The sequence below is a fragment of the Vulpes vulpes genome, chromosome 3 (assembly GCF_048418805.1).
Source record: "Vulpes vulpes isolate BD-2025 chromosome 3, VulVul3, whole genome shotgun sequence".
Lineage (NCBI taxonomy): Eukaryota > Metazoa > Chordata > Mammalia > Carnivora > Canidae > Vulpes > Vulpes vulpes.
The window spans coordinates 114,704,697-114,728,219 of record NC_132782.1 but is presented as its reverse complement, the minus strand read 5'-3'; the positions used below and the strand labels follow the sequence as shown (position 1 = coordinate 114,728,219).

Here is a 23,523-nt window from a genome sequence, read left to right as displayed (position 1 = left end):
CACCGGGAGCCCGACGTGGGATTCGATCCCGGGTCTCCAGGATCGCGCCCTGGGCCAAAGGCAAGCGCCAAACCGCTGCGCCACCGAGGGATCCCGGTTTTCAAAAATTTAAACCTGGGGTTAATCTTTCCCGACCGTACTCTTCACATGTCTAGGAAATACTTTTTACGGTAAACTTAAAGTGAGGACAATTTCTCCGGTGCTATGCACAGTAGGCCTGACCCAAGCCTCCCGTCTCTGGAGTCGGTGCGCTCGCTGCTGTGGACCTGCAACCACTAGGAAGGGACAAAGGTGCCAAGAACTCTCTCTCCTCCGGCGTGGATTAAAATCACACGTCTCAGGACGCCTGGGTGGCTCAGCAGTTGAGCGTCTGCCTTCAGCCTAGGGCGTGATCCTGGGGTCCTAGGATCGAGTCCCACATCAGGCTCCCCACAGGGAGCCTGCTTCTCCCTCTGCCTGCGTCTCTGCCTCTCTCTGTGCATCTCATGAATAAATAAATACAATTAAAAAATAAAATCACACATCTCAAAAACCGGTAGCTTCTTAAGAGGTCACAGAAAAGCCAGCCAGAGTCCCTGTGTGTGGGTAAACACCAGCTCCTGACCCAGGGAATGGAGGCAGAGAGGATTGCACCTCTGGCGTGAGCTCCGGGAACTCCACAGGGAAGGAGCAGGTGGCAGTGAAGGACGCATCACGCTCACCACTGCTCTGTAGCTGCTTGATGAGCAGGAGGCATGTGGGACAGTCACCCGGACCCCACCCAATGCGCTGCGGCCCCATACCCACCCCCACGGTCAACAGTAACACCGTGACAGGAGGGCCCGGGAGTGGGCGCTGCAGAGGGGTTTTCAGGGCGACCCACATGCCCACCAGTCCTCCCCAGGGCGGCACTAACTGGCACTTCACACAGCCAGGAAGAGGGCCAGGCAAGGGTCCAGCCCGATTCCTCTCCAAGTGGTGCATGCCTGGTGCAACTGCAGTTGGGGTAGCTGATGCGGCCCACCGGACAGCCCCCAGCCCACGGCCACACTGACAGACCATCCCACGTGCCCAGGTGGGGACTGTCTGGGCTGCAGCCCACGCTCTGGGAGGACCACCGAGCCTCTCCACCCTGGGCCTGCGATGGACAGACTGGTGGGACCCCGGATCTACATTTATCGCCCAGAGGACCGACGGCCCCTTGGTCAGAACACTGCAAGTCACCCCGCCCTCCTCCACATCTGCACAGATGCAGACGCACACGTCTACTCCCTATGCATCTGCACAGACACCAACCCCTCCCCAGAGCTTCTCTCAAAACTGCCTTTTCTTCAAGTCCCTGGTGCTTCCTCTGGTGGGTGATTCTTCTCTCCCTCTGGAGCCCACAATTGGAAAGCAGACAGGCATCCCTGTGACCTGCTCAAACACAGCACAGAGTCCCATGGCCACTAGACTTTTCCTGGGCCTCCCAGGACGGTGTGCCTCCCTGCACACCCCTTCTCACTTCCCGCAGGACTTCTCCAGCCTCCACACCAGTGGGACCTCCAATGCCACCTCCGACTGCTTGGCATGGGAGCTCACTGCCCCCAACCCCAGCAGGGCCAGCCTGGCCTGTGACTCCTGGCATGAGCTGGCACTGGTTCCTCCTGAACAAGGAAGGAGCCACAGGGGGGAGAACAGAAAAAACAAGCCCCCCAAATCAAGCCCCCCCTTCTGACCAGAGCCCTCCCAGAAGCCCACGCGCAATCCTGCATCCACCTCAGAGCTTCCCCAGCCCCAGGATGCTGACTACAGGTCTCTGGGGGTAGTCATGCCATGCCCTACAGAGTCGTGATTATTCTCAATAAAGAAAGTCCCTTGGATTTTGGTCGACTGGCAACCAGCAGACTGTACTACCACCGAGTTAAGATGGCAATACTCTTCTGAACTAACGTAAGAAGAAAGCTTGCTCGTGTCCCCCACTGCCCTGAGGCTATGGCTTGTTCTGCGGCCTGTGACATGCCCAGGACGCTGAGGTACTGCATGCCTGCTCTACAGGACCCCGGCTCTTCCTACTTACCAGATCTGTCCCACGTTGACCAGGGACATGTAGAGAACCCACAGAGTGGCCATGAGCACCATATTGGCACAGCCGGTGACCAGGACAAAAGATGAGACGCCCAACCCGAGAAGTGCCAGGGCGTCCAGGTTGGAGTCCATGTGTGACCAGTCCAGCAGCCAGAGCACAGTCGGTGCATAGCTCACGGCGTCCCAGCCCACGCGGCCCTGGAAATACTGCTGTATGCTCTTCAGGTACGCTCGGCAGGGCAGCAGGCCCCGGTCTCCAATCAGCTGCTTGTTCTGATGGAAAGCCACCAGGAAGGCCACAACTGGAAGAAAAAGACCAAAGGACCATGAGCAGGAGCCCAGCCATCCGTGGACACCCGCAGGAGGGGGCCTCGTTGGGCGAGTAGACAAGGTGGAGTCTGAGCAACGGTTTGGAGTCAAGGCGGGACACAAGAGGTCTAATTCTCAAAATCTTGGCAGAAATACTGGAAGACCCAATCTGGAGAAGCGAGGCTTTATGTGTACATATATACAGACCTACATGGGTTGTGTCTACCGACGCATGTCGTGGATGTGCACACCAGATGGACGCTGATGGAACACATGTATCTAGTTACCAGTGAACGGCCAGTTAATGACCCCAGACCACACTTAGCATTTGTCGTCATCACACACGTCTCCACTGCCTGTAGGCCTGGTCAGTGGTTCCCCTTCCAGACGGGCTACAGGGCCCAGAGCTCATGCCACAGCTCACGTGGAAGTCATGATCACCTGCACTCAGATCACTGGTTTCCTTCAAGTCCCACTCCTACAAGAGCACATTCGCATTCTCTAGACTTGAGTGTTTGCATGGATGTGTTTGCAAAGGGATGTGACAGGGGAGGAGAGAGAGCACAGCATTTCCAGCCGTGAACGTGAAGAGCAGGGAAACTCGACGCCCACCAAGGGGAAAGAGCCAGGTAACAGGCCATCTCAGGGCGGTTAAACACACACACACACACACACACACACACACACACACGGCCAGGTGCTGCTGATGACGCCTGCAGGGTGAGTAAAATGGCATCCCGAGGCAGGGATGGGATGGAGGTAGAGAATAGAGCATGGCGGTGATTGGGTTCCAGTTCCACACACACTGGTTTAGGCTATAGAAATGTGTGCGACCCCTCGTCTAAGGCAAAGCCAGCAACAATGAGCTAAAGCCTATGAAGGAAAGAAAAAACAAAAAGGAAAAAAATGAATAAAGCCTATGAAGGAAAACATACGAGAAAACAGCACAGACGCAGGAGAGAGACACTGGAACACACTCCTAAAAGGACCATGTACCACACAGAACCGGTGTGACTATCACATGGAGGGAGGCTCAGGTTAATTTAAAATGTTCAGGAGGGGGCAGCCCTGGTGGCGCAGCGGTTTAATGCCGCCTGCAGCCCAGGGTGTGATCCTGGAGACCCTGGATCGAGTCCCACGTCAGGCTCTCTGCATGGAGCCTGCTTCTCCCTCTGCCTGTGTCTCTGCCTCTCTCTCTCTCTCTCTCTCTGTGTCTCTATGAATAAATAAATAAAATTTTAAAAAAATAAATAAATAAAAAATAAATAAATAAAATGTTCAGGAGGATCCCTGGGTGGCTCAGCAGTTTAGCACCTGCCTTCAACCCAGGGCGTGATCCTGGGGTCCCGGGATCGAGTCCCACGTCGGGCTTCCTGCATGGAGCCTGCTTCTCCCTCTGCCCGTGTCTCTGCCTCTCTGTGTATGTGTCTCTCGTGAATAAATAAGTAAAATCTTAAAAGAAAAAAAGTAAAATGTTCACTGCAAGTTCTATGGGACAGCAAATAAAAATTTAAGCAATTCTAAATAATAAATTAATACAGATACAAAAGTGGAATCATATAGAAAATGCTAAACTAACCAAAGAGAAGGCAGGAAAAGAGGGGAAAAAAAAGAATGGAAGGAACAAATAGAAAACAACTAGCAGTACAGATTTTAATCTGTTGCTTTAAATGAGATTTTTTTTTTTTTTTAAAGCATGGAGCCTGCTTCTCCCTCTGTGTCTCTGCCTCTCTCTCTCTCTCTCTCTCTCTGTGCCTCTCATGAATAAATAAATAAAATCTTTAATAAAAAAAAAGAAAGCTGATGGTTATGTTAATATCAGATAAAAGAAACATAAAAGCAAGGAATAATATGAGGGATGAAAAAGGACACTGCACAATTACAGCGAATCAACAAATGGACATAGTAATATTTAATGTGCATGAATCTACCAACAAAACTTACATATATTTAAACCTCACCTAAAGTAATAAAAGATAAGCCTCACATAATACATATATGTCTGTATCCTATGTATATATTATTGACTCGACCTGACACTTATAGATTGCCATATAGTATGAAAAAGTAAGACATAATAATGTGACATCCTTAGAACACTCTACCCAACAGCAAAATAATATACGATTTTCAACTATATGTGGAATATTCGCCAGGATGCTTCACGCTGTGAGCCATACAGTAAAGATCAACATACAAAAAAGAACTGGAATCTAAATAATGTGTGCCCCAAACCAATCAGCCACAGGATGTTACTGGAAACATACCCAAATCTTTCAAGACTACACCACACACTTCTAAATAAGCCATAGATTTATTTATTATTTTTTTATTTTTTAAAGATTTTATTTATTTATTCATAGAGACAGAGAGAGAGAGGGAGAGAGGCGAGAGAGAGAGGCAGAGACACAGGCAGAGGAAGAAGCAGGCATCATACAGAGAGCCTGACGTGGGTCTCGATCCAGAGTCTCCAGGATCACGCCCTGGGCTGCAGGCAGCGCTAAACCGCTGCGCCACCGGGGCTGCCCTATTTTTTATTTTTTAAAAGATTTTATCACCTATTCATGAAAGACAGAGAGAGAAAGAGAGAGAGAGAGGGGCAGAGACACAGGCAGAGGGAGAAGCTCCATGCAGGGAGCCTGATGCAGGACTCGATCCCAGGACTCCAGGATCATGCCCTGGGCCGAAGGCAGGCGCTGAACTGCTGAGCAACCTAGGGATTCCCAGATTTTTTTTTTTAATTTTTTATTTGTGATAGTCACAGAGAGAGAGAGAGAGAGAGAGAGGCAGAGACACAGGCAGAGGGAGAAGCAGGCTCCATGCACCAGGAGCCCGATGTGGGATTCGATCCCGGGTCTCCAGGATCGTGCCCTGGGCCAAAAGCAGGCGCCAAACCGCTGCGCCACCCAGGGATCCCATAAGCAGAAGCAAAATTATAAGATTTTTTATAACTGGATGAAAATTGAAAACACAACATATCAAAAATTGCAGGACGCTGTTGAAGTGGCACTTAAATGGAAATTTACAGTAAAGTGCTCGTGTTAGAAAAACAGAAAGGACTTAAGTCTAAACTTCTACTTTAAGAAATCAGAAAAAAATAGCAGTGATACACAAAACAAGCAGGAGGAAAGAAACCTTTAAAAACTTAAGAGTAAAAAATAATAAAAAAAATAAAAATAAAAGTAAAAATAAAAACTTAACAGTAGAGGTCAATGAAATTGAAAAGCAGAAAAATATAGAGAAAATCAAGAAAACCCAAAGTTGGTTCTTAAAAAAGATGAACCTGATTGATAGACCTCTAGCCAGGCTAATCAAGAAAGAGAGAAGCAGTATCAAGAACAGAGAAGGGAACCCTGCTACCGGCTCCAGAGACATTAGAAAGATCATAAAGGAATACCACAAATCTCTCCAAGATCATAAGCTCAGCAACTCCGTTGAAACAGACCAATTATTCGAAAGACACAAACTACCCAGACTCTCAAAAGAAGAAATACAGGTAATAAATCACAAATAACTGCATGCCAGAAACACAAGGCTAGTTTGACACTCACAAAGTCATGTGATTCACCGAAATAACAGATGAAGTAAGAGTATCAACGGACACATGAAAACATTGACTAAATTCAGCAGCCGCTCATAAAAACTTTGAGCACATTGGGAACAGAAGGGAACTGCATCAGCCCACAAGGGCGGCTATGAAAAACCAACAGCCAGCACCAGACTTCAGGCCAGCACCTCAGTCCTTTCCCCTGAGATCTGATCAAAACGAGGACATCGCACCACCCTGCTGAACACTGTATGGGAACTCCCAGCTCATATGGTGAGGTCACCAAAAGAAGTAAAAAGCATATAGACTGGAAAGAAAGCAAAAAAGCTGTCTCCATTAACAGATGATACAATGCTTTGCGTAGAAAATCTCAGAAAAATACCAAAAAAAACCCTCTTGGACCTAATAAATAAGTTTATCTGGGCAGCCCAGGTGGCTCAGTGGTTTAGCGCCGCCTTCAGCCCAGGGTTTGATCCTGGGGTCCTGAGATCGAGTCCCACGTCGGGCTCCCCGCATGGAGCCTACTTCTCCCTCTGCCTGTGTCTCTGCCTCTCTCTCTCTCTGTATCTCTCATGAATAAATAAATAAAATCTTAAAAAAAAAAAGTTTATCAAGGTCACAAAATACGAGAGCAATACATAAAAGTCAATTGTCTTCATATATATCAGGAATGAACTGTAATCTGAATTTTTAAATTACAATAAATAGGGGATCCCTGGGTGGCGCAGCGGTTTGGCGCCTGCCTTTGGCCCAGGGCGCGATCCTGGAGACCCGGGATCGAATCTCACATTGGGCTCCCGGTGCATGGAGCCTGCTTCTCCCTCTGCCTATGTCTCTGCCTCTCTCTCTCTCTCTCTCTCTGTGTGTGTGTGTGACTATCATAAATAAAAAAAATAAGAATTAAAAAAATAAAAAATAAAATGGATGTGGAAAAGCAAAGGAACTAAAACGGTCAAAATAATTCTGAGAAAGAACAAAGTTGAAGAACTCATATTACCCAATTTCAAGAGTTACTACAAAGCTACAGCAATCAAGACAGCGTGGTACTGGCAAAGGAGGGTCACGGACGCCAGGGAACAGGACACAGAGCCCAGGGATGGACCCACACCAGTACAGCCAGCTGATCCATCACGAAGATGCAGACACACAAGCCCGGACACAGATGTCACACCTTCCACAGAAATTTACTCAAAAAGGACTACAGACCTCAACACGGAATGTAAAATTAGGGAACTTCTAAAGGAAAATCTATGGCTTGGGTGTGGCAGTGAGTCTTCAGACACAGCACCAGAAGTGTGACCCAAGAAAGAAAAAAACTGATCAACTGTACTTCGTCACATGAGAAACTGCTGTTCTGTGAATGATACTTGTAAGAGAATGAGAAGACAAGCCACAGATGTGGAGAAAACATCTACAAACCACATAAAGGCCCTGACAAAGGACTCGTATCCAGACTATTTAAAGCACCACTAAAACTCAAGAGTAAGGAAACAGACAACCCAATGTTTTATTTTGTTTTTTAATTTTTATTTATTTATGATAGTCACACACAGAGAGAGAGAGAGAGAGTGGCAGAGACACAGGCAGAAGGAGAAGCAGGCTCCATGCACCAGGAGCCCGACATGGGATTCGATCCTGAATCTCCAGGATCGCGCCCTGGACCAAAGGCAGGCGCCAAACCGCTGCGCCACCCAGGGATCCTCAACCCAATGTTTAAATGGGGCAAAATATCTGGATACTGAGTCATCGGTTTCACACAAATAAGATACACAGATGGTAAATACACGCAAGAAAGATGCTCACTATCACTTATTGAGGATACGCCAATTAAAGCCCCAGCGTGAGGGGCCCCTGGGTGGCTCAGCAGTTGAGCGCCTGCCTTCAGTCCAGGCATGATCCCAGTTCGGGGATCAAGTCCCATGTCGGGCTCCCCGCAGGGAGCCTGCTTCTCCCTCTGCTGTGTCTCTGCTTCTGTCTCAGTGTATCTCATGAATAAATAAAATCTTAAAAAAAAAAAGATTTATCATCTATGACCCAGAAACCAGATGCTTAGGGATCTGCCTAAGCGTGAAGTGAACACTTACACGACACGAGGGCCTGCACACACATGGTTTACTGCTGCTAACACGGGGACAGCAGAGTCCCTCACGTGGGAGCAAACAGAAATACAGGTGGCCCATGCGCACACTGGGATAACCATCAAGACAAAATGCGCAAGCCAGCCACTGGTTCATGCCGCAGCATGAAGGGTCCTAAATGCCCTTCGCGAACTAACAGAATCCACACTCAAAGGCTCCATACTACAGGATTCCATTTACACTAGAAAAGGCAAAGCCACAGGGGCAGAATGTGGACAACCGCAGGGCGTGCGGTGGGGGGGCAGTAGTTGTGCACAGGGGTGTCGGGGGCACGGAACTACTGGTATGGTTCCAGGGTGACGGGTGAGCACGGGTTTGTCAAAACCCATAGAAGCACATGTCACAAAAAGTGAACCTTAATGTTTACAAACGATGAAAACAAGCCAATCTGGGGGTCAGGGGACACTGGGATGGAATGCAGAGTGTGACAAAGGAATGGAAGGTGATGGCCAATGTCTAACGCGACCACACTGAGCTGATGGGGGGAGAGCCGCCCTAAGTAACTTTGAAAAATGCTTGGAGTGAAAACTGTGAGGACAGAGACCAAAGGAATGGTTTATAAACACTGGAGCCTGGCTGGTTTTTCTCACGAGGCAGGCGGACAATTCTGGAACTGCTCTGCAGGTGCAGTGGGTGGAGCAATTAGACGGTGGGGCCAGATTCTCACCAGGGGCCCAGGAAGTTTCAGATGCTCAAGGAAGGAAGGAGTGCACCTACCCTGGGTGCTGGATTTGGATGGGAGATGCCAGTGTGAACTCAGGGTACCCTCAGCAGACACTGGGGTGGAGATGCAGGGATGCGGATGCGGAGATGTGGAGATGCGGATGACCCCACGCACAACGACGGGCACACCCGGCACACAGATCTGGGTCTCTAACACCACTCTTCAGTCAAAGGAACTACAACTGGAGAAATGGCAAGCCTTAGGGCCAGGAGACACGAGGGGCCCGAGGCATTCGACGGCACTGGCGCGAGGCACAGCCGAAACAGAAGGAATGGAAGCATGTGGCCGCGGCAGGAAGGGAGCAAGCAGAAAGCACCAGCGCTGAGCAGGGCTGGGCAATCTGAAGCCACGGTAAGGAGCCGCGTGGGACTGTAACCCGACGCGTAAGGAAAGGTGAGGACCGAGGAAGAAGCGGAGGGAGCGCACAAGCCCTCCCTACAGAGGAATCCCAGATGATGACCCGGGCGCACGCTGGGCCCAGTGACCCGACGGGAGGAGACACCTGCAGACGCACCTCACCGGGTGACCCGGGTCGGCATCACTCGTGGAGCTGTGTGGACCCAGGCGCCCAATCTGGTGACCATCTCGTCAGGAGACACACCAGACACGCCTGGGGTGAGGGGCGTCCTACCAAATACAGGACCAGAACTGATCAAACTGTCAGGGTCCTGAGAAGCCAGGGGAGTCCTGCAGACCAGGGGGACGCAGGAGGCGAGGCGGCTGAGGGCAGTGTGGCCCGGGGGCCTGGGACGGGAAAGGGCCCTGGTGGGAATCCCAGTGAAGTCCGGAGTTTGCTTGATAGTTGTTTGTTAAGTTTCTTGAAAGCCCACTATATGCAGCTCACAGCAGCGAGAAAGAGAAGTGAGGCCTGCCCTTCACATGACCACGGGAGGCCAAGGGGCGGGCTCTGGTGGCAGAAGGGCCACCAGGTGGGAGTCACCTGAAGACGAAAGCCCACCACCCAACCACAGAGGGTCAGTGGGAGGGCAGCGGAGCTCACGCTGGTGCTCTTCTCCCTCGCCTGCCCCCACCTTGGGCAGAAGCGGACCTCCAGAGGGTGCTCCCCCAGGTGGAGCCCAGCCTGTCTCTTCCCTGACTTAGGTGGCCGTGGTCCATTCCAGAACCCTGGGGCTCTCCCACATAGGGACCTAATTAGCAACGGCTTAACAGAGGCATGTGCTTCCTCCTGCAAACCGCAACTCACACTCTATCGCCGTGGAGGGAAAACGCTTGGTCGGGCCAATTAGTTCCAGGGCTTCTCTCTTTTTTTTTTTTTTTTTTTTTAAAGATTGTATTCATTTATTCATGAGAGACACAGAGACAGAGAGAGGCAGAGACACAGGCAGAGAGAGAAGCAAGCTCCATGCAGAGAGCCCGACGTGGGACTCGATCCCGGGATCCCAGGATCACACCCTGGGCTGAAGGTGACGCTAAACCGCTGAGCCCCCTGGGCTGCCCAGGGCCTCTCGTTTTTTTAAGTAATGTTTATGCCCAACGTGCGGCTCAAGCTCACAACCCCAAGATCATGAGTCGGACGCACTACCGACAGAGCCATCAGGCCTGCCAGTCTCACCAATTGTTTTTCTCCTGAAGATTTTATTTATTTGAGAGACAGAGTGTGCACGGGGGGGGGGGGGGGGGGGGGGGGCGGCACAGTGAGAGGGAGCAGCAGACTCCCCGCTGAGCAGTGCTCTCTATCCCAGGACCCCCTCCCCTCGTGACGAGGGCCCAAGGCACACACTCAACCTACTGAGCACCCAAGCAGCCCTCACCAATTAGTTTTAAAAAGCAATTCTAAGGCAAGCATAGGAAACTTCCTACCTTACTTACCAGGAAACAATGAACATTAGCTTGGATTAAAATTTCAGAAAAGAAAGCCTATTTCAACTTCCACTTCTGTTATAGAAACTGAGTAGAAATAAGTGAAAAAGTCAAAATATCCCAGCATCTCAAAAGCTAAACCAATCAACTGAACCTACAAAGGCTTAGTCAGCCCCCACCCCCACCTAGGAAGGCAGGAGGCCAGGCAGAAGCCTGGAGGTGCTCAGCCATTCACTGCGGGGGGGGGGGGGCAACCCAGAGACTCCTCTAGGAGAGGTGACCAATTACCGAAATATGCATTATCAAGAATGTCTGCAATTGGCTGATATAGCCACTCTGGAAAACAGTATGGAGGTTCCTCAAGATATTAAACATAGAACTACAATATGATCCAGCAATACCACTTCTAGATAATTCTAAAAGAAGTGAAAGCAAGATCTGGAGGAGATATTAGCACACCTGTGCTCATTACAGCACTATTCCCAATAGCCCACATATGGAAACCCAAATGTCCATTGCAGACAAATGGTTGAGGGAGACATAGTATATATGTATAATGGAACACTATTAAGAGGCTAGATGTCATATGAACTGCTAATAAAATAAAAGTAAGATAAAAGAAAATGATAAATGTTTTCACAGTTGAAACTAAAGCAAACAGCACACTGAGATGCAATTTCTCAGACATCAGACTGGAAAATAATTTAAAAGACTGTCCATAATTAGTGTTGTTGAGAATGGGGGCCACCAGCACTCTCATATATTGCTAGTGAGAAAATAAAATTACAATATTTTGGGAAAAAAAAATGTCTGCAATTATTTTCTTTAGAAAACAAACAGACGCCTGGGTGGCTGGGTGGTTGAGTGACTGCCTTAGGCTCGGCTCAGGGTGTGACTCCGGGGTCCTGGGATGGAGTCCCACATTGGGCTCCCTGCATGGACCCTGCCTCCCTCTCTGTGTCTCTCAGGAATAAATAAAATTTAAAAAAAAAGAAAAGAAAACATACAAATATTTACGTTTCTCTCCCATCCAGATGAATTGCTATAAAATTAAAACCGAATCATCCCCAAATGCCAATGTCTGCGGGCTGCTTCTTACTGAGTGTGGTGAAATTCTGGCCCTTGGCACAGCAGTGTCCAGGGCTTTTTCTTTAGAGGCACGTGCTGTAGAGAGCTCAGAAGTAGGCAGTGTTACTCATTTTTTCAACAACCTGGAAGCGTTTTTCAAAGAACCTTACAAAACCAAGCAGAGCATTTCATTAGAACCCTAGTGGCCTAGAGCACAGAACAAAAGCTCATCTCCACGAACTCTCAGAACCAACTATATACAATGAAGCAGGATTTCTTTCAGTTCCATTTTTCCTCAAAATGTCCAAAGAACAGCTAAGAGTTGTGCAAGTACGATGCCCACAGTGTTGCTCCACCCTGCACGCGGACGGTGTCTGAGCTGCGAGAGCCTGGGGATACGTCATACACCCTGACGGGGAGGGCAACAAGCTGCTGTTTCTGGAAAGTGCAGGGTACACTCACCTCTAGCGGCTGCTGGTCGGGGGCAAGGAGGCATAAAACTACCACGTGTAACAGAAGTAAGGAAAGAAACAGGGAAAGTGCACAAAACCTGCATGTGAAGCAAAAGCAGGAATCAGAGTTGAACTAGCCTGGAGACCCTTCACAGGATTTTCTTTCTTTTTTTTTTTTAAGATTTTATTTATTTATTGATGAGAGAGAGAGAGAGAGAGAAAGAGAGACAGGCAGAGGGAGAAGCAGGCTTCCTGCCGGGAGCCTGATGCGGGACTTGAACCCAGGACCCTGGGGTCACGCCCTGAGCCAAAGGAAGACAATTAACCACTGAGTCACCAGGTGCCCAGGAGGAGGATTTTCAAAGAGATGTTATCCCAGGGACTCTGTGGCCAGTGCAGAGCTGAGACAGGCAATCTGTTTAGGTGTCCACGTCCCGTGTCCCCACAGTGCTCAGAGCCCCTGGGAGACCCCTCTGTCACTCCTCATGGACACTCAGCTGACCAGGGTGGCCACACTGACAAAGGCCACAGGGCCTGGGAGGGACCCATCTGCTCCAAAAGACCCTTGCTTAGCCTCGTGAAGTGGCTTCTCGGGCAGGCTCCAGCCAAGCTGGGAGGCTTGATGGGGCAGGGCTCCTGAACGGGGCACGTTCGGGGTGTTCAGACACACAGGGCCTCGAGGCAGAAGCTGCCCAGGAGCGCAGGAGTCCTGAGAATGAACGAGCCCACTGAGTCCCCGGGAAAGAATGAGGAAGGGACCCCCACACAGACACATTAGCAAATAGCAAGGATCCAGAATAAGATGAGAAGGCAGCAGGGGCTCTGAAAGCTTCCAGAGGAAAACTCAGGTCACGGGGCTGCTGCCCCAGGAGAAGTGTTTCTCTGCTCCCCATCCCGCCTCCTGGAAAGTTCCTGAGGGTCAGGGCTGCCAGGGAGCAGAACAAGCCCCTTGCCCCCTTACCTGGGTTCACACCAACCATGTGACTCTCAGAGCTTGTGGGCTGGTGGCCAGGGGACCCGACCCCAACGTGGGATCAGAAGGCTGCACACCCCGCCCACCACCAGAGGCCTGGTCAACCACGGGGCCTGCACAGAAGCCCGAGGTGCAGGGGTTCGGGAGCCTCGGGCGGGAACACGTGGAGGTGCCGGGAGGGGCAGGGCATGGAAGCTCGGCGCCCCTTCCCCACCCCCTCATGGGTGTCTTTCATCTGCTGTTCCCAAGTCGACCCCCTTGATGATGAACCAGAAAATCTAAGTGAGGCGTTCCCCCGAAACCTAAGTGAGTCGTCCCAGCAAATTACGGGTCCAGGAAGGGGTCGTGAGAACCCCGACTACAGCTGGGGGGCCAGCAGCACGGCTGACAGCCTGGACCTGTGGATGGCCTCTGAGGTGGGGGCGGGCTCGTGGGACGGGCCCTCAGCCCGGGGGCCTGCCTTCGAGCCGGGCACACAGTGTCAGGACTGCTTCTGGCGAAAACCCCGCCACACACATTTGATGCCAGAGTGTACACGGAGACAAACGGATGTGTTTCTGTTTAGGCATCTGGGGAGCAGCAGGGGTCAAGCTCTGTGACGACTTCTCATCATCAACCCAAAAAGTTCTGAGAAAACCTGCTTTGACTGAGACTAAGACCCAACCAAATCAGGGCAGCCCGGGTGGCTCAGCGGTTTAGCGCTGCCTTCCGCCCAGGGTGTGACCAGGATCCAGTCCCGTGTCAGGCTCCCTGCATGGAGCCTGCTTCTCCCTCTGCCTGTCTCTGCCTCTCTCTCTCTTTCTTTCTGTGTCTCTCATAAATAAATAAAATCTTTAAAAAAAAAAAAAAAGACCCAAGAAAATCAGTAATTCCCACGGGTGCAAGAAAAACACAGGAAGTTCACCTCCAAATTCTTTCTTGAAAGTTGTCTGGGGATAAATCCCAGCAAAGAGAGAACAAAGGAACACCAGACAGCGACGTGAGACCTGAGGAACTGTGAATACAGCCCGAGAGGATCAGGGTCCTCTTGCGTGGGCCGTCTGTGTCCTGAGCGTCCACACCAAGGGGCTGGGAGTGGGGCACGGGGGGATGGAAGGGAGACACAGTGGAAGAGCATCCCATGGGGACAAAGAGCGACAATGAAGACTATCAGCAAGAAGTCCGGGAAGTTTTCTGCCCCTAGGCGGAGGGTAGCAGCACGCACAGAACCCTGAGCCGGCTGCACACTCGCAGGTGTCCCAACAGGTACACGGACAGCAACGTCTGTTGTAGGAACTCTCTTAACCATGCAGAGGATGAAGCCCAGGGCAGGGGCTCCCCGTGCAGCCTGTGGTAGGGTTGGGAGTCCGCAAAGCCAACTCTAAAATTCAGCATCAAGTGACACGTGGGCAGCCCCCGTTGGCAACATGAAAAACCCTGGGTCTTCAGAAACTCTGATGTAGCTCCTGTTACCAGAACTATCTGGACTCTCTAGGCAGAGACCACGCCAGGATGTGTGCCCACTTGCCCAGGGCCATCTCAGCCAGAGAACGTCCTCCCGGGACGATGGGAAACTAGGCCTTCACACAGCCGAAAACACAGTGTCTACCCCAAACAGAGAGAAGCCAGGGAGAAAACGCACGTCTCAAGGCAGGTGGCTCTGCACTCAGGGCCCTAAGACGGGTGCCTGACCCAGCAGCCAGAACCATCCCAACTTGAACGGAGGATCCCCGCTCCCCCAGAGCCTGAGGCTGCTGTTAGCCGTGCTTGCCAGGGAGGCGGCTGGCTGCTGCCCCCTCAACAGTCCACGCAGACCTGCAGGGCAACCCTGTCTCCGCTGCCTTCTGCCAAGTGACAGCTCGCTCAACCACTCAGGATGGCTATTTAAAACTGTGGACGCTCCTGCCATGCAGCCAGGAACTATCTTTAACAGGGACAGAGGGCGGGGAGATACCAGGAGAGCCCACACAGGAGACCCCAGGGCCCTGGGTCGCCCCCTGAGGCAGGACACACAAAAGCCAGCTTGGTCCTCAGCTCAAGGCACTGCCTCTTCCTCAGGGAGGGGAGAGCTTGAGGCACAGCTGAGATGCCCAGCGCCCAGGCCCGTGGAGGCCCACCAGCACTGGGTGGGGAAGGGACCTGCCAGCACCCTCATCCCCCACCCCCGATGCTCCAGACCTCAGCCCACCCAGCGGGAAGGAGGGAGACACATTCTACTGGGTATCCTCCTGAAAGGAAGGGGCCCTGCGAGGGGCTCTGGGGGGCAAGCGCAGGGGGACACCCAGAGCTGGTGAGGGCAGGAGCATTGGGCAGGGCAAGTGTCCCGGAAGAAGGGGTTTCGGGGTGAGGGTCCCGGGGGAGGGACGATGGGGGGATAGAGTACCAAGGGGGGGGTCTAGGGGGATGCGTCCTCTGAGGCCGGCCATCCCCAGGACAAGGGACTCCTTGGGGGGGGCGTCCCAGGAGGGCATAGCAGGGAAGAGTCCCAGGGGGGCAGGGGTGAGCGTCCCAGGGGGGCGAGGTGGGGGGGGGGGAGTCCCAGAGAGGAGCGTGGGGGAGTGTGTGTGTGGGGGGAGCGTCTCGGGGGAAGGAGCGCCCCCAGGGGAAGGCGCGTCCTGGGGGGGGCAGCGGGGGGGAACATCCCAGGGGAGCGCGGGGGGGGGGGGGGGGGGGAGTCTCAGGGGGAGGGGCGCCCCCAGGGGAAGGCCTGTCCCTGGGGGGTGGGGGGAGGGAGCGTGGGGGGAGGGGAGAGCATGGCATGGCGGGGAGAGGGGAGCATCTGGGGAGCGTACTGGGGGAGGAGGGAGTGTGGGGGGGAAGGGGAGCGTGGGGGGAGAGCGTCCCGAGGGAGGGGGGATGGGGAGCGTCAGGGGGAAGCGTCTCGGGGGAGGGGGAGCGTGGGGGGGAGCATCAGCGTCTCAGGGGGTTGGGGGGAGCGTCTGGGGGAGGGGAGAAGCGTGGAGGGGCAAGCATGCGGGGAGCGTGGGGGGAGGGGAGCGTGGGGGGGCGGGGGTGTGGAGCGTGTGGGGGGCGGGGGCGGCATCCCAGGGGGCAGGGGGAGCGCGGGGGGGGGGGGGGGACAGGGTGGAGCATCCCGGGGGAGGGGGTGAGCGTCTCAGGGGGTTAGGGGGAGCGTCGAGGGGGGGGAGCGTCCCGGGGGAGGGGGGGAGCGTCGAGGGGGGTTAGGGGGAGCGTGGGGGGGGGAGAGTCCCGGGGGAGGGGGTGAGCGTCTCAGGGGGTTAGGGGGAGCGTCGAGGGGGGGGAGCGTCCCGGGGGAGGGGGGGAGCGTCGAGGGGGGTTAGGGGGAGCATCGGGGGGGGGGGGAGAGTCCCGGGGGAGGGGGTGAGCGTCTCAGGGGGTTGGGGGTGAGCGCCGGAGGGGCGGGGTGCCCCCATGGGAAGGCGCGTCCCGGGGGGAGGGAGCGTCCCGGGGGAGGGACGCCCCCAGGGCAAGGCGCGTCCCGGGGGGCAGCGTCCCGGCCAGGGGCACGTGGGGCCGCGGGGCGCCGTGGTGCAGGGTGGGTGCGGACGGGAGGCGGGGCGAGGCCGGGAGTCCCGGGGGCGCGTCCCGCGGGGAGACCCGGAGGCGAGGGCAGCAGCGACGGAGCCCCGGGATCCCGGACTCACAGTAAATGAAAGCGAGGGCCCTCAAGAGCACGATCCTGGTCAGCCAGAAAGTGCCCGCCTGGAGGCCGGCCGAGCAGCCCGTGGGGTCGAGCCCCGGCCCCGGCGGAGACCCAGGCCCGCCGCCCGCCTTTCCGGCCTTCCCGGCCTTCCGCTTCCTCAGCGACTCCTCGGGCGCCGCCATTGCGGGGCCATCAGTGCGCATGCGCCAGGGGCGCCCCGTGCCCGGACGCCGCGCCCCGTGCCCGGACGCCCCGCCCCGAGCGGGAGCCTGGCCACGCCCCCCCGACTGGCCACGCCCCGGGCGGGGAGCGCGCGCGTCCCCCGCAGGCCGCGCGTGGTGCTGCCGCCGGGAGGGCGACGGGTGGTCTTCTCCCGGCTCCTGCGGCCCCGCGCGGGCCTCGGCTCTTCCGTCACCGGGGCCGCGGAAGCACCTGGGCGGCTGTCCGCCTGCGCCCTCCCTCGGGTGGGCCGGGACCGCGGTGGGCCCGCTCAGCGTCCGTGTGCGCAACCGGGAGCCGCACTCCAGCAGAGGCAGGGCTGGAGCAGAGCCGTCTCAGGGCGCGGCCGGGGTCCCGGGTGTCCCCTTCCCACGCCCTCACCTCCTGTCCGGGGAAGGTGTCAGGGTGACAGCCACACGGCTAGCCAGGGGCCTGAAATCAGCCAGGTTCGTCGGCTTGGGCAGGACTACCACCCCTCTCCAGACCGCACCTCCAGCCCTGGGGGAGGGTGGTGCATTGAGGGTCCCCAGGAAAGAACTTACCCACCTGTGGCCCCGCTGAACCTGGTGACAACATCAGCAACTCCACCCAGGCACCGCTCAGGACAGGTGGCGCCCAGTAGGTGGGGTCATGGGCACTCCTTAAAGGAAGGCGGTTAGTGGGCAAACTGGTCCTTGGAAGCAAATCATTGAGGTGGGTGTAGGTTTTCTTTTTTATTCTTCACAGCTCTTTACATATTACAGATCCTATTCTTGTGTACATATTGCAAATGTTTGTCCCGGGTTTTTTGTTTGTTTTTGACGTCTTGTGCAGAGTGTTCTGACATCTAAATTATTGATACTTGTGGGTCAAATGATCAGTCTTGTTTAATCATATCTTTACCACCTGCAGCGTGAGCTCTATAAAGGCAGGGACTGGCTCTGGACGTGCCCCCCCCTCCCCCCCATCTAGGCCAGGCCAGCAACTGCTGGAACATTTCTTCAGTCTCCAGCTGTTGGGTGATAGCAAATGTGCATCCTATACTGTGAGTTTTTTAAAAGTGCCCCTTTTTTTTTCTTGTGAAAACTCTCCTTTCAGAGCCCAGCTGTAAAGCGGGACATGTAAAAGATCGGCATTGGGGGGGCACAGACATTGCACCCTGGTGAGCCCCCAGCAGGGAAGCCTGTGCCCGAGGCCTCCCCGCCTGGGGGGGGGGGTCAGGGGACAGTCCGTCCTGGCCATGCTTCCAGGTCCTTCCAGCAAACCTACATTCTGCACCTCGTCTCCAGGGCCCGGGGGGCTGCATTAGGGATGAGCCAGCACGGCTGTCTGGTCCAAGCGGAGGATCCAGTGCCCACCCGAGCTTCTGTGCGTCCCCTGGATGCAGGAGGTGCTCAGGGCACAGGACAGCTCCGCCATCAGGTGTGACCCAGGGCGCTGCTTTTCAGGTGGGGACGGTCCTGACAAAGAGCCCTTTGTCCTCAGCTTCCCCTGGCCCGGGTTGCATTGTTCTCCCCAGAGGAGGGCACAATGGGGCATTGTGCAGAGCAGAAAGGCTTCCTTGTCCAGCATCCAGCTCGCTGGACTCCAGGCTCCCTCTCCGGGTTTACCCAGGGTGGGCGAGGCCATCAGAGAGGTCCGCTGGGAGCTCGGGTTCTTACACTTCCTCCGGGACCCACCTTCCTGGGAGTAGACTGCAGAGGTCCGGTGAGTCCGAGGGTCCAGAACCCACCCACGCGGGAGTGGACCTCTTCGAGCGGGGCTTGGGCCGCGGAAAGCCTGGTGGGCGGCTCGGCGCTTGCCTATGTGCACCCGAATTGAACCAGAAGCACACGGGTCTGTAACTCAGCAGTAGGGAGGAGGAGGTGTTGACACCTGCTACAAGATAGAGGAACCTCACAAACATCATGCAAAGTGGGAGAACCAGACGCACGGGCCACACGTTGGATTCCATGTACATGACACGTTCCGGATCAGCAAATCCGCGGAGACAGAAAGGAGATAGGTGGTTGTCTAGGGCTGGGGGCAGGGAGTGACGGGAAGATTCCGGAGCCAGGCAGAGGGGACGGCTGCACACCAGCAATGCACTAAATGCTACAGAACTGTACACTTCAAAACGCTTGAATGTTATGCCATGTGAATTCCGTTCCAAAAAAAAAGAAGAAAAATCTTAAAAATACCCTACGTTGTTCCAGAACGTCCTAGAAGGCACTGTTTTTCCCTGTTGGAATAGGTCATGTCATTTACACCAAACCTACCTCTTCATCCAGATGAGGGAACATCTAAGAGCTTTGACTAATATTTAGATTCGGGGACATCTTATGCTCCAAGAAAGCACTGCACTTAAAAACAAAACCTTTTTTGTAAACCTTGAGGCAACTGCAGGGGGTGGAGGCTGGTGCTGGGGAGGCAGCTCGCTGGCTTCCTCACCCCGTGGGCTCAGTGGCTGCAAACCGCAGGTACACAGGGGTCGGGGGGGCCTTTACCCCCCCACACACACTGGGAGCCTGGGTGGGTGGCGGGGCTCCTGAGCCCACATTTTCAAGCCAAACTCTGAGAAAAAGTCAAGCTGTTTACGGAGGGGTTGGTGCCCAGCCCCGGCCTGGACAGAGCCAGGAGGACGAGCCCAGAATTTGACTAGAGAGAGAGAGAGGCTCCCCCAGAGGACCCGTCAGCTCAAGCCTGGGGCTGGTGTCCCACAGACCTGTGGACAAGCCAGAGCCCCAAGCAGGGAGTCCGGCCCGGGGGTCCCACGTACAGCTCCTCCGACACAGCCCGGGCGGAGGCACACACAGGCCCGGGGGCTGGCGGGACTCCCAGCAGCTGCGGGACGGCTTCATGGAGGAATGAGCCCCGTGTCGGCACCTCGTCCAGCTGTCCCCAGGCACCCTGGCTTGCAGCCTCACTGCATCAGGGCAAGTGTCCCTGACGGGCATTTGCAGCTGTCTCTGGCACCCACGAGAACCCAGCTTGGGCCCGACCTAATCGCCCACCCTTCATTTACCCCAATTTTTCATGTCTTGACATCTGTTGATGGGGGGGGGTGGGGCAGAACCCACGGGCGCTAACATCTGTCACTTTCTTCTGGGGCGGGGGAGGGTGGTCACTTTGGGCTGGTCCCACCGTGACTGTCCAGTGGCCAAGACCCGGGTAGGGCTGGCAGGAGCAGGTGGGGGTGGTAGAGCAGGTGCTGGGCCATTTGCTGGTTTTTGGGAACTGTGACTCACGGACGGCTGTTCTGCTTGGCTCACCCGTCTCCTCTCTTGGCACCCCCGGCTCCGGGCCACGAGCACTTCCACGCCCGCACCCCAGAGGGAGACGTGGCTCTGTGTGGCCCTGCGAGCTAGTGAGCCGCCCTTGCAGGGCAGAGGAAAGCAGACAGTCATGGTGCTGGTACATTCCGTGGCTGTCGGGCCCGATGCGGGGAGACAATGTGCAGGGACTTTGTTTTCTTTTATCTGGGAGTCAGATTCTGTCCTGGAAACTGCCCAGGCCAGGGGCCGCACACAGAGGCCCGCAGGCTGTGTCTACCAGTCACCTCGATGATGCTGTGTAACAAACAGCCTTGAAACCCAAGGTCCGGGTTGGCGCACACTGGCACCCACAGAGCGGGGCTCGGGCGTGCATCTCTGGCCAGCACTCCTTCCAGCCTCGCCCACGGGAGCTTCCACGCTCCCCTCCTGACCAGGCCCCAGAAGGCGCCCGTGTCCAACATCCCTGATTTGGCCCAAACTGCTTATCTCACAGGCCTGGGAGCTTGCGACCAACACCATCCATCACTGTGTCTCACCTTCTTGTGACTCCCGCCCAGTGATTAAAGCAGACAATTCACTTCTGAAAAGAACGGGTGGCACTCGTGTTAGATGACGTCCCTGAGGAGGGAGCTAGGCTCCGGCAGTGGGCAGAGGTGCTTCTGGAAGTTGCTGGCGTGGACTGAGGAGGAGCCCAAACAGCCCATCGGCCCCCACGGGCCCCGCGCTGAGCCCACAGCTCAGACACGCACCACGGACGCCTCCACAACTCACCCGAAGTCAAAGGGCCACAGGGGGCCGTCGGCATCAAGTCCCGTGACCTCGAACACCTTCCCTCCCAGAACTCCGCACCTTCTCGGGGGTCCCTCCAACCCCTTTCCAAACCCTGGGGAAACCAGCCCAAGGCCCCTCTTTTCAGGCTTCACTAGAAGGCTCAGCCCCTTGAAGGTGTGCAGCCGGGGGAGCCCCTGACCCCAGCCCGGTTGGGGAGGGGCAAAGCTCCGCCACGCCTGCTCCGAGCCAGCCCCACGGACTCCCAGGAACCACTGGCTTCTTTCCACTCAGCACAAGGCTCCTGCCTCAGGGTGTCTTAATTAAACCCTCCTTCACCAAGTTCCGAAAAATAAATACTTGGGAGACAGCAGAAATCTTTTGACAGGGTGTGTTTTAATTTGCCTTTGGCACGGGCAAGTCTCTGGAACCTTCCCTGGTGGCAGAGCCAGCCAGGGCCCCTCACTCCGAAAGAGGATTTTTTTTTTTTTGTCTGATATTTTTATTTCAGGCTAGCATTTGCCTTTCTCCGTCATAATTGATGCGGGGCTCTGCTTCCAAGGGGTTCCCACTTGGACGTCTTGAACAGGAAGCCTCATTAAATCTGAAAGTTAAGTTTGGAAGGACAAGCACAGCCTACTTGGGCTCGAAGGCTGGTTTTCTAGAGTGACAGTCATCCTCCAGCGTCCTGGCTCCCCTTCTGCACAGGGCCTGTGCACGGGGGGTGGGGCGGGGGGGGACCAAGGTGACGGTGAAGGGCAGGGGCCCTGGGGACTGGGGGCCAGGGGGCAGGAGCCCAGAGTGCAGAATGAGGGTGGGGTCTGGGGCCCGGGGACCCAGGGGCCCGGTACCACAGAATGCCCATCTGTGTGGGCAAGGAATGGAATGTGCTGGCTTAGGGGGTGCAAGCGTCCAGAGGAAGGCATGAGCAGATGGCACGTCTCTAACACCTTGGCAGACTCAGTTTCCCCCGTGGATGATGCTGCTGGCGCCTGGTGCTCACCTCTGCTCAAGGAAGACCGCATTTGGAGCCCCTGGGACCCCGCCTGAGGATGGTCATGGGCTACAGAAGCAGCCTCTGCCTGCCGTCGAAGACCCACACCAAAACCCGAATGTCGCGGGTGGAGCCAGCCCCCCCGGCCCAGGCTGGGGAGAGGACAGATGGATGGGCACAGCCGGAGGCCGGGGGGATCTCTACCGTCAGGAGGTGAGCGGAGGCCAGAGCAGGCCCACAGCTGTTCCTCACACATCTGCGTAGCACATGTTACTGGGCAGACAACCTTCACTGGGGCTCAGCCCTCCATGAAGCATTGCCCTCTCCCCCAATTTTTTTCAAATAGTGGCCACTGGGGCAGGGGGTCCCCCTGGGCTACCAGCAGTCACCCCGGGGCCGTGTGGGTTTTCACATCGGGAGCCGGCAAGAAGGGGCAGAGGAAGAGCCTGGGGCACCTTCACCCCTGCCTGGAGCTTGGGAGGCGCCCCGAAGCGGCAGTGAACGCCGTGCTGGAGCAAGGTGCTCAGGACCAGCACCCCGATGGGTTGGCCAGGGGCGGACGGGGGAGGCTGGGCGCGATCCTCCTCCCGGGCTCCCCCGCACGCACAGACGGCCGGCTCCCTGGCGGACATCAGCCCAGCCGGGCAGAGGGCTTCGACCCAAACCAGAACTTCCAAGCCAGCTGGCAAACTAAGTCGGGGAGGGGTGTTTCCACAAAAAACTTGGCCCCGGGCCCTGATAGTCTGTCACCAAGGGACACTGGACTCCTGGCGCCCCTGCGAGCCCCTCGCCTCTCTCTCGGGAGACCCAGCGGGGCAGGCTGGGGCGGTCCTGACCGAGCCTCTGCTCAGAGCTGATTGCTCATCTCTGGCCTGGACATTTGGTTTCTGTGGACCAACCAGTAATTGAAAGCGCCAATTAATCTCTGAGACTGAGCGGGGCTTCCCAGGACGTGATGCCAACAGCCCTGGCTGGCTCGCTGAAGCCCAGGTAACGGCTGCAGACACACAGGGGACAGGCCGCCGCAGGCCTTCCTCTGAGGGACTGCACGGACTGTGGCCTCCCGGGCTGCCCGGGCTGAGGGCTGGGTGGAGGGTGGGCGGAGACACGGGCAGGGTGACACAGGGGTGACCGCAGGGTGCCTTCGTCCGTGGTGGCTTTCGCAGCCCTTCCTCCCCCCTCAGCTGCTCCCGTGCCCGACACACACATGCACACGGGCTTCCTGAGCTTCCCTGGAAGCCACGTGCTAGGAGCCTTGGAGGTCTCCTGGCGAACGTTCCCCTGGAGCCCTCGGGCCTGCACTGGCCAGGGCTTGTAGGCACGGGCGTTGCCAGGCTGTATTTCTGTCTTGACAGGCGCCCTTGCAGCCTTGGCTGGGGATGTAGGTCTAGAATCCTCATTACACCCCAGGGGCAGGAATACGGTCCACCCACGGCCCACAAGGTCACCTTCCTGAGACTGCAAAGGCCACTAGGTGAAGGTAAGGTCATGTGGACTGGAGCCGCTGGGGGCCGGAAGGAAGAGCTAAAGGGGGGATGGATGCCAAGAGGTGGACCAAGAGGAGGTTCAAACAGCTGTCCATCAAGTTTTATTTATTTATTTATTATTTTTTTAGTTTTTTTTGTCC

The 23,523-nt window shown here is 55.5% G+C and overlaps 1 protein-coding gene across 3 annotated transcripts in view; it reads right to left on the bottom strand.

Moving 5' to 3' along the window:
* Window positions 1-16,922, bottom strand: part of LMF1 (lipase maturation factor 1) — a 76,943-nt gene extending 60,021 nt beyond the window's left edge. The window contains exons 1-2 of one of the 3 annotated variants that reach the window (XM_025984885.2): window positions 16,684-16,922; window positions 2,039-2,348 (exon numbers count right to left, since the gene is read on the bottom strand). In XM_025984885.2, the coding sequence (XP_025840670.2) occupies window positions 2,039-2,348; window positions 16,684-16,885 (512 nt within the window). In that variant the 5' untranslated portion in view covers window positions 16,886-16,922. The remainder of the gene's footprint in view (window positions 1-2,038; window positions 2,349-16,683) is intronic. The other 2 variants (XM_025984886.2, XM_072754203.1) reach the window with 2 other exon arrangements.
* Window positions 16,923-23,523: the final 6,601 nt, after the last annotated feature.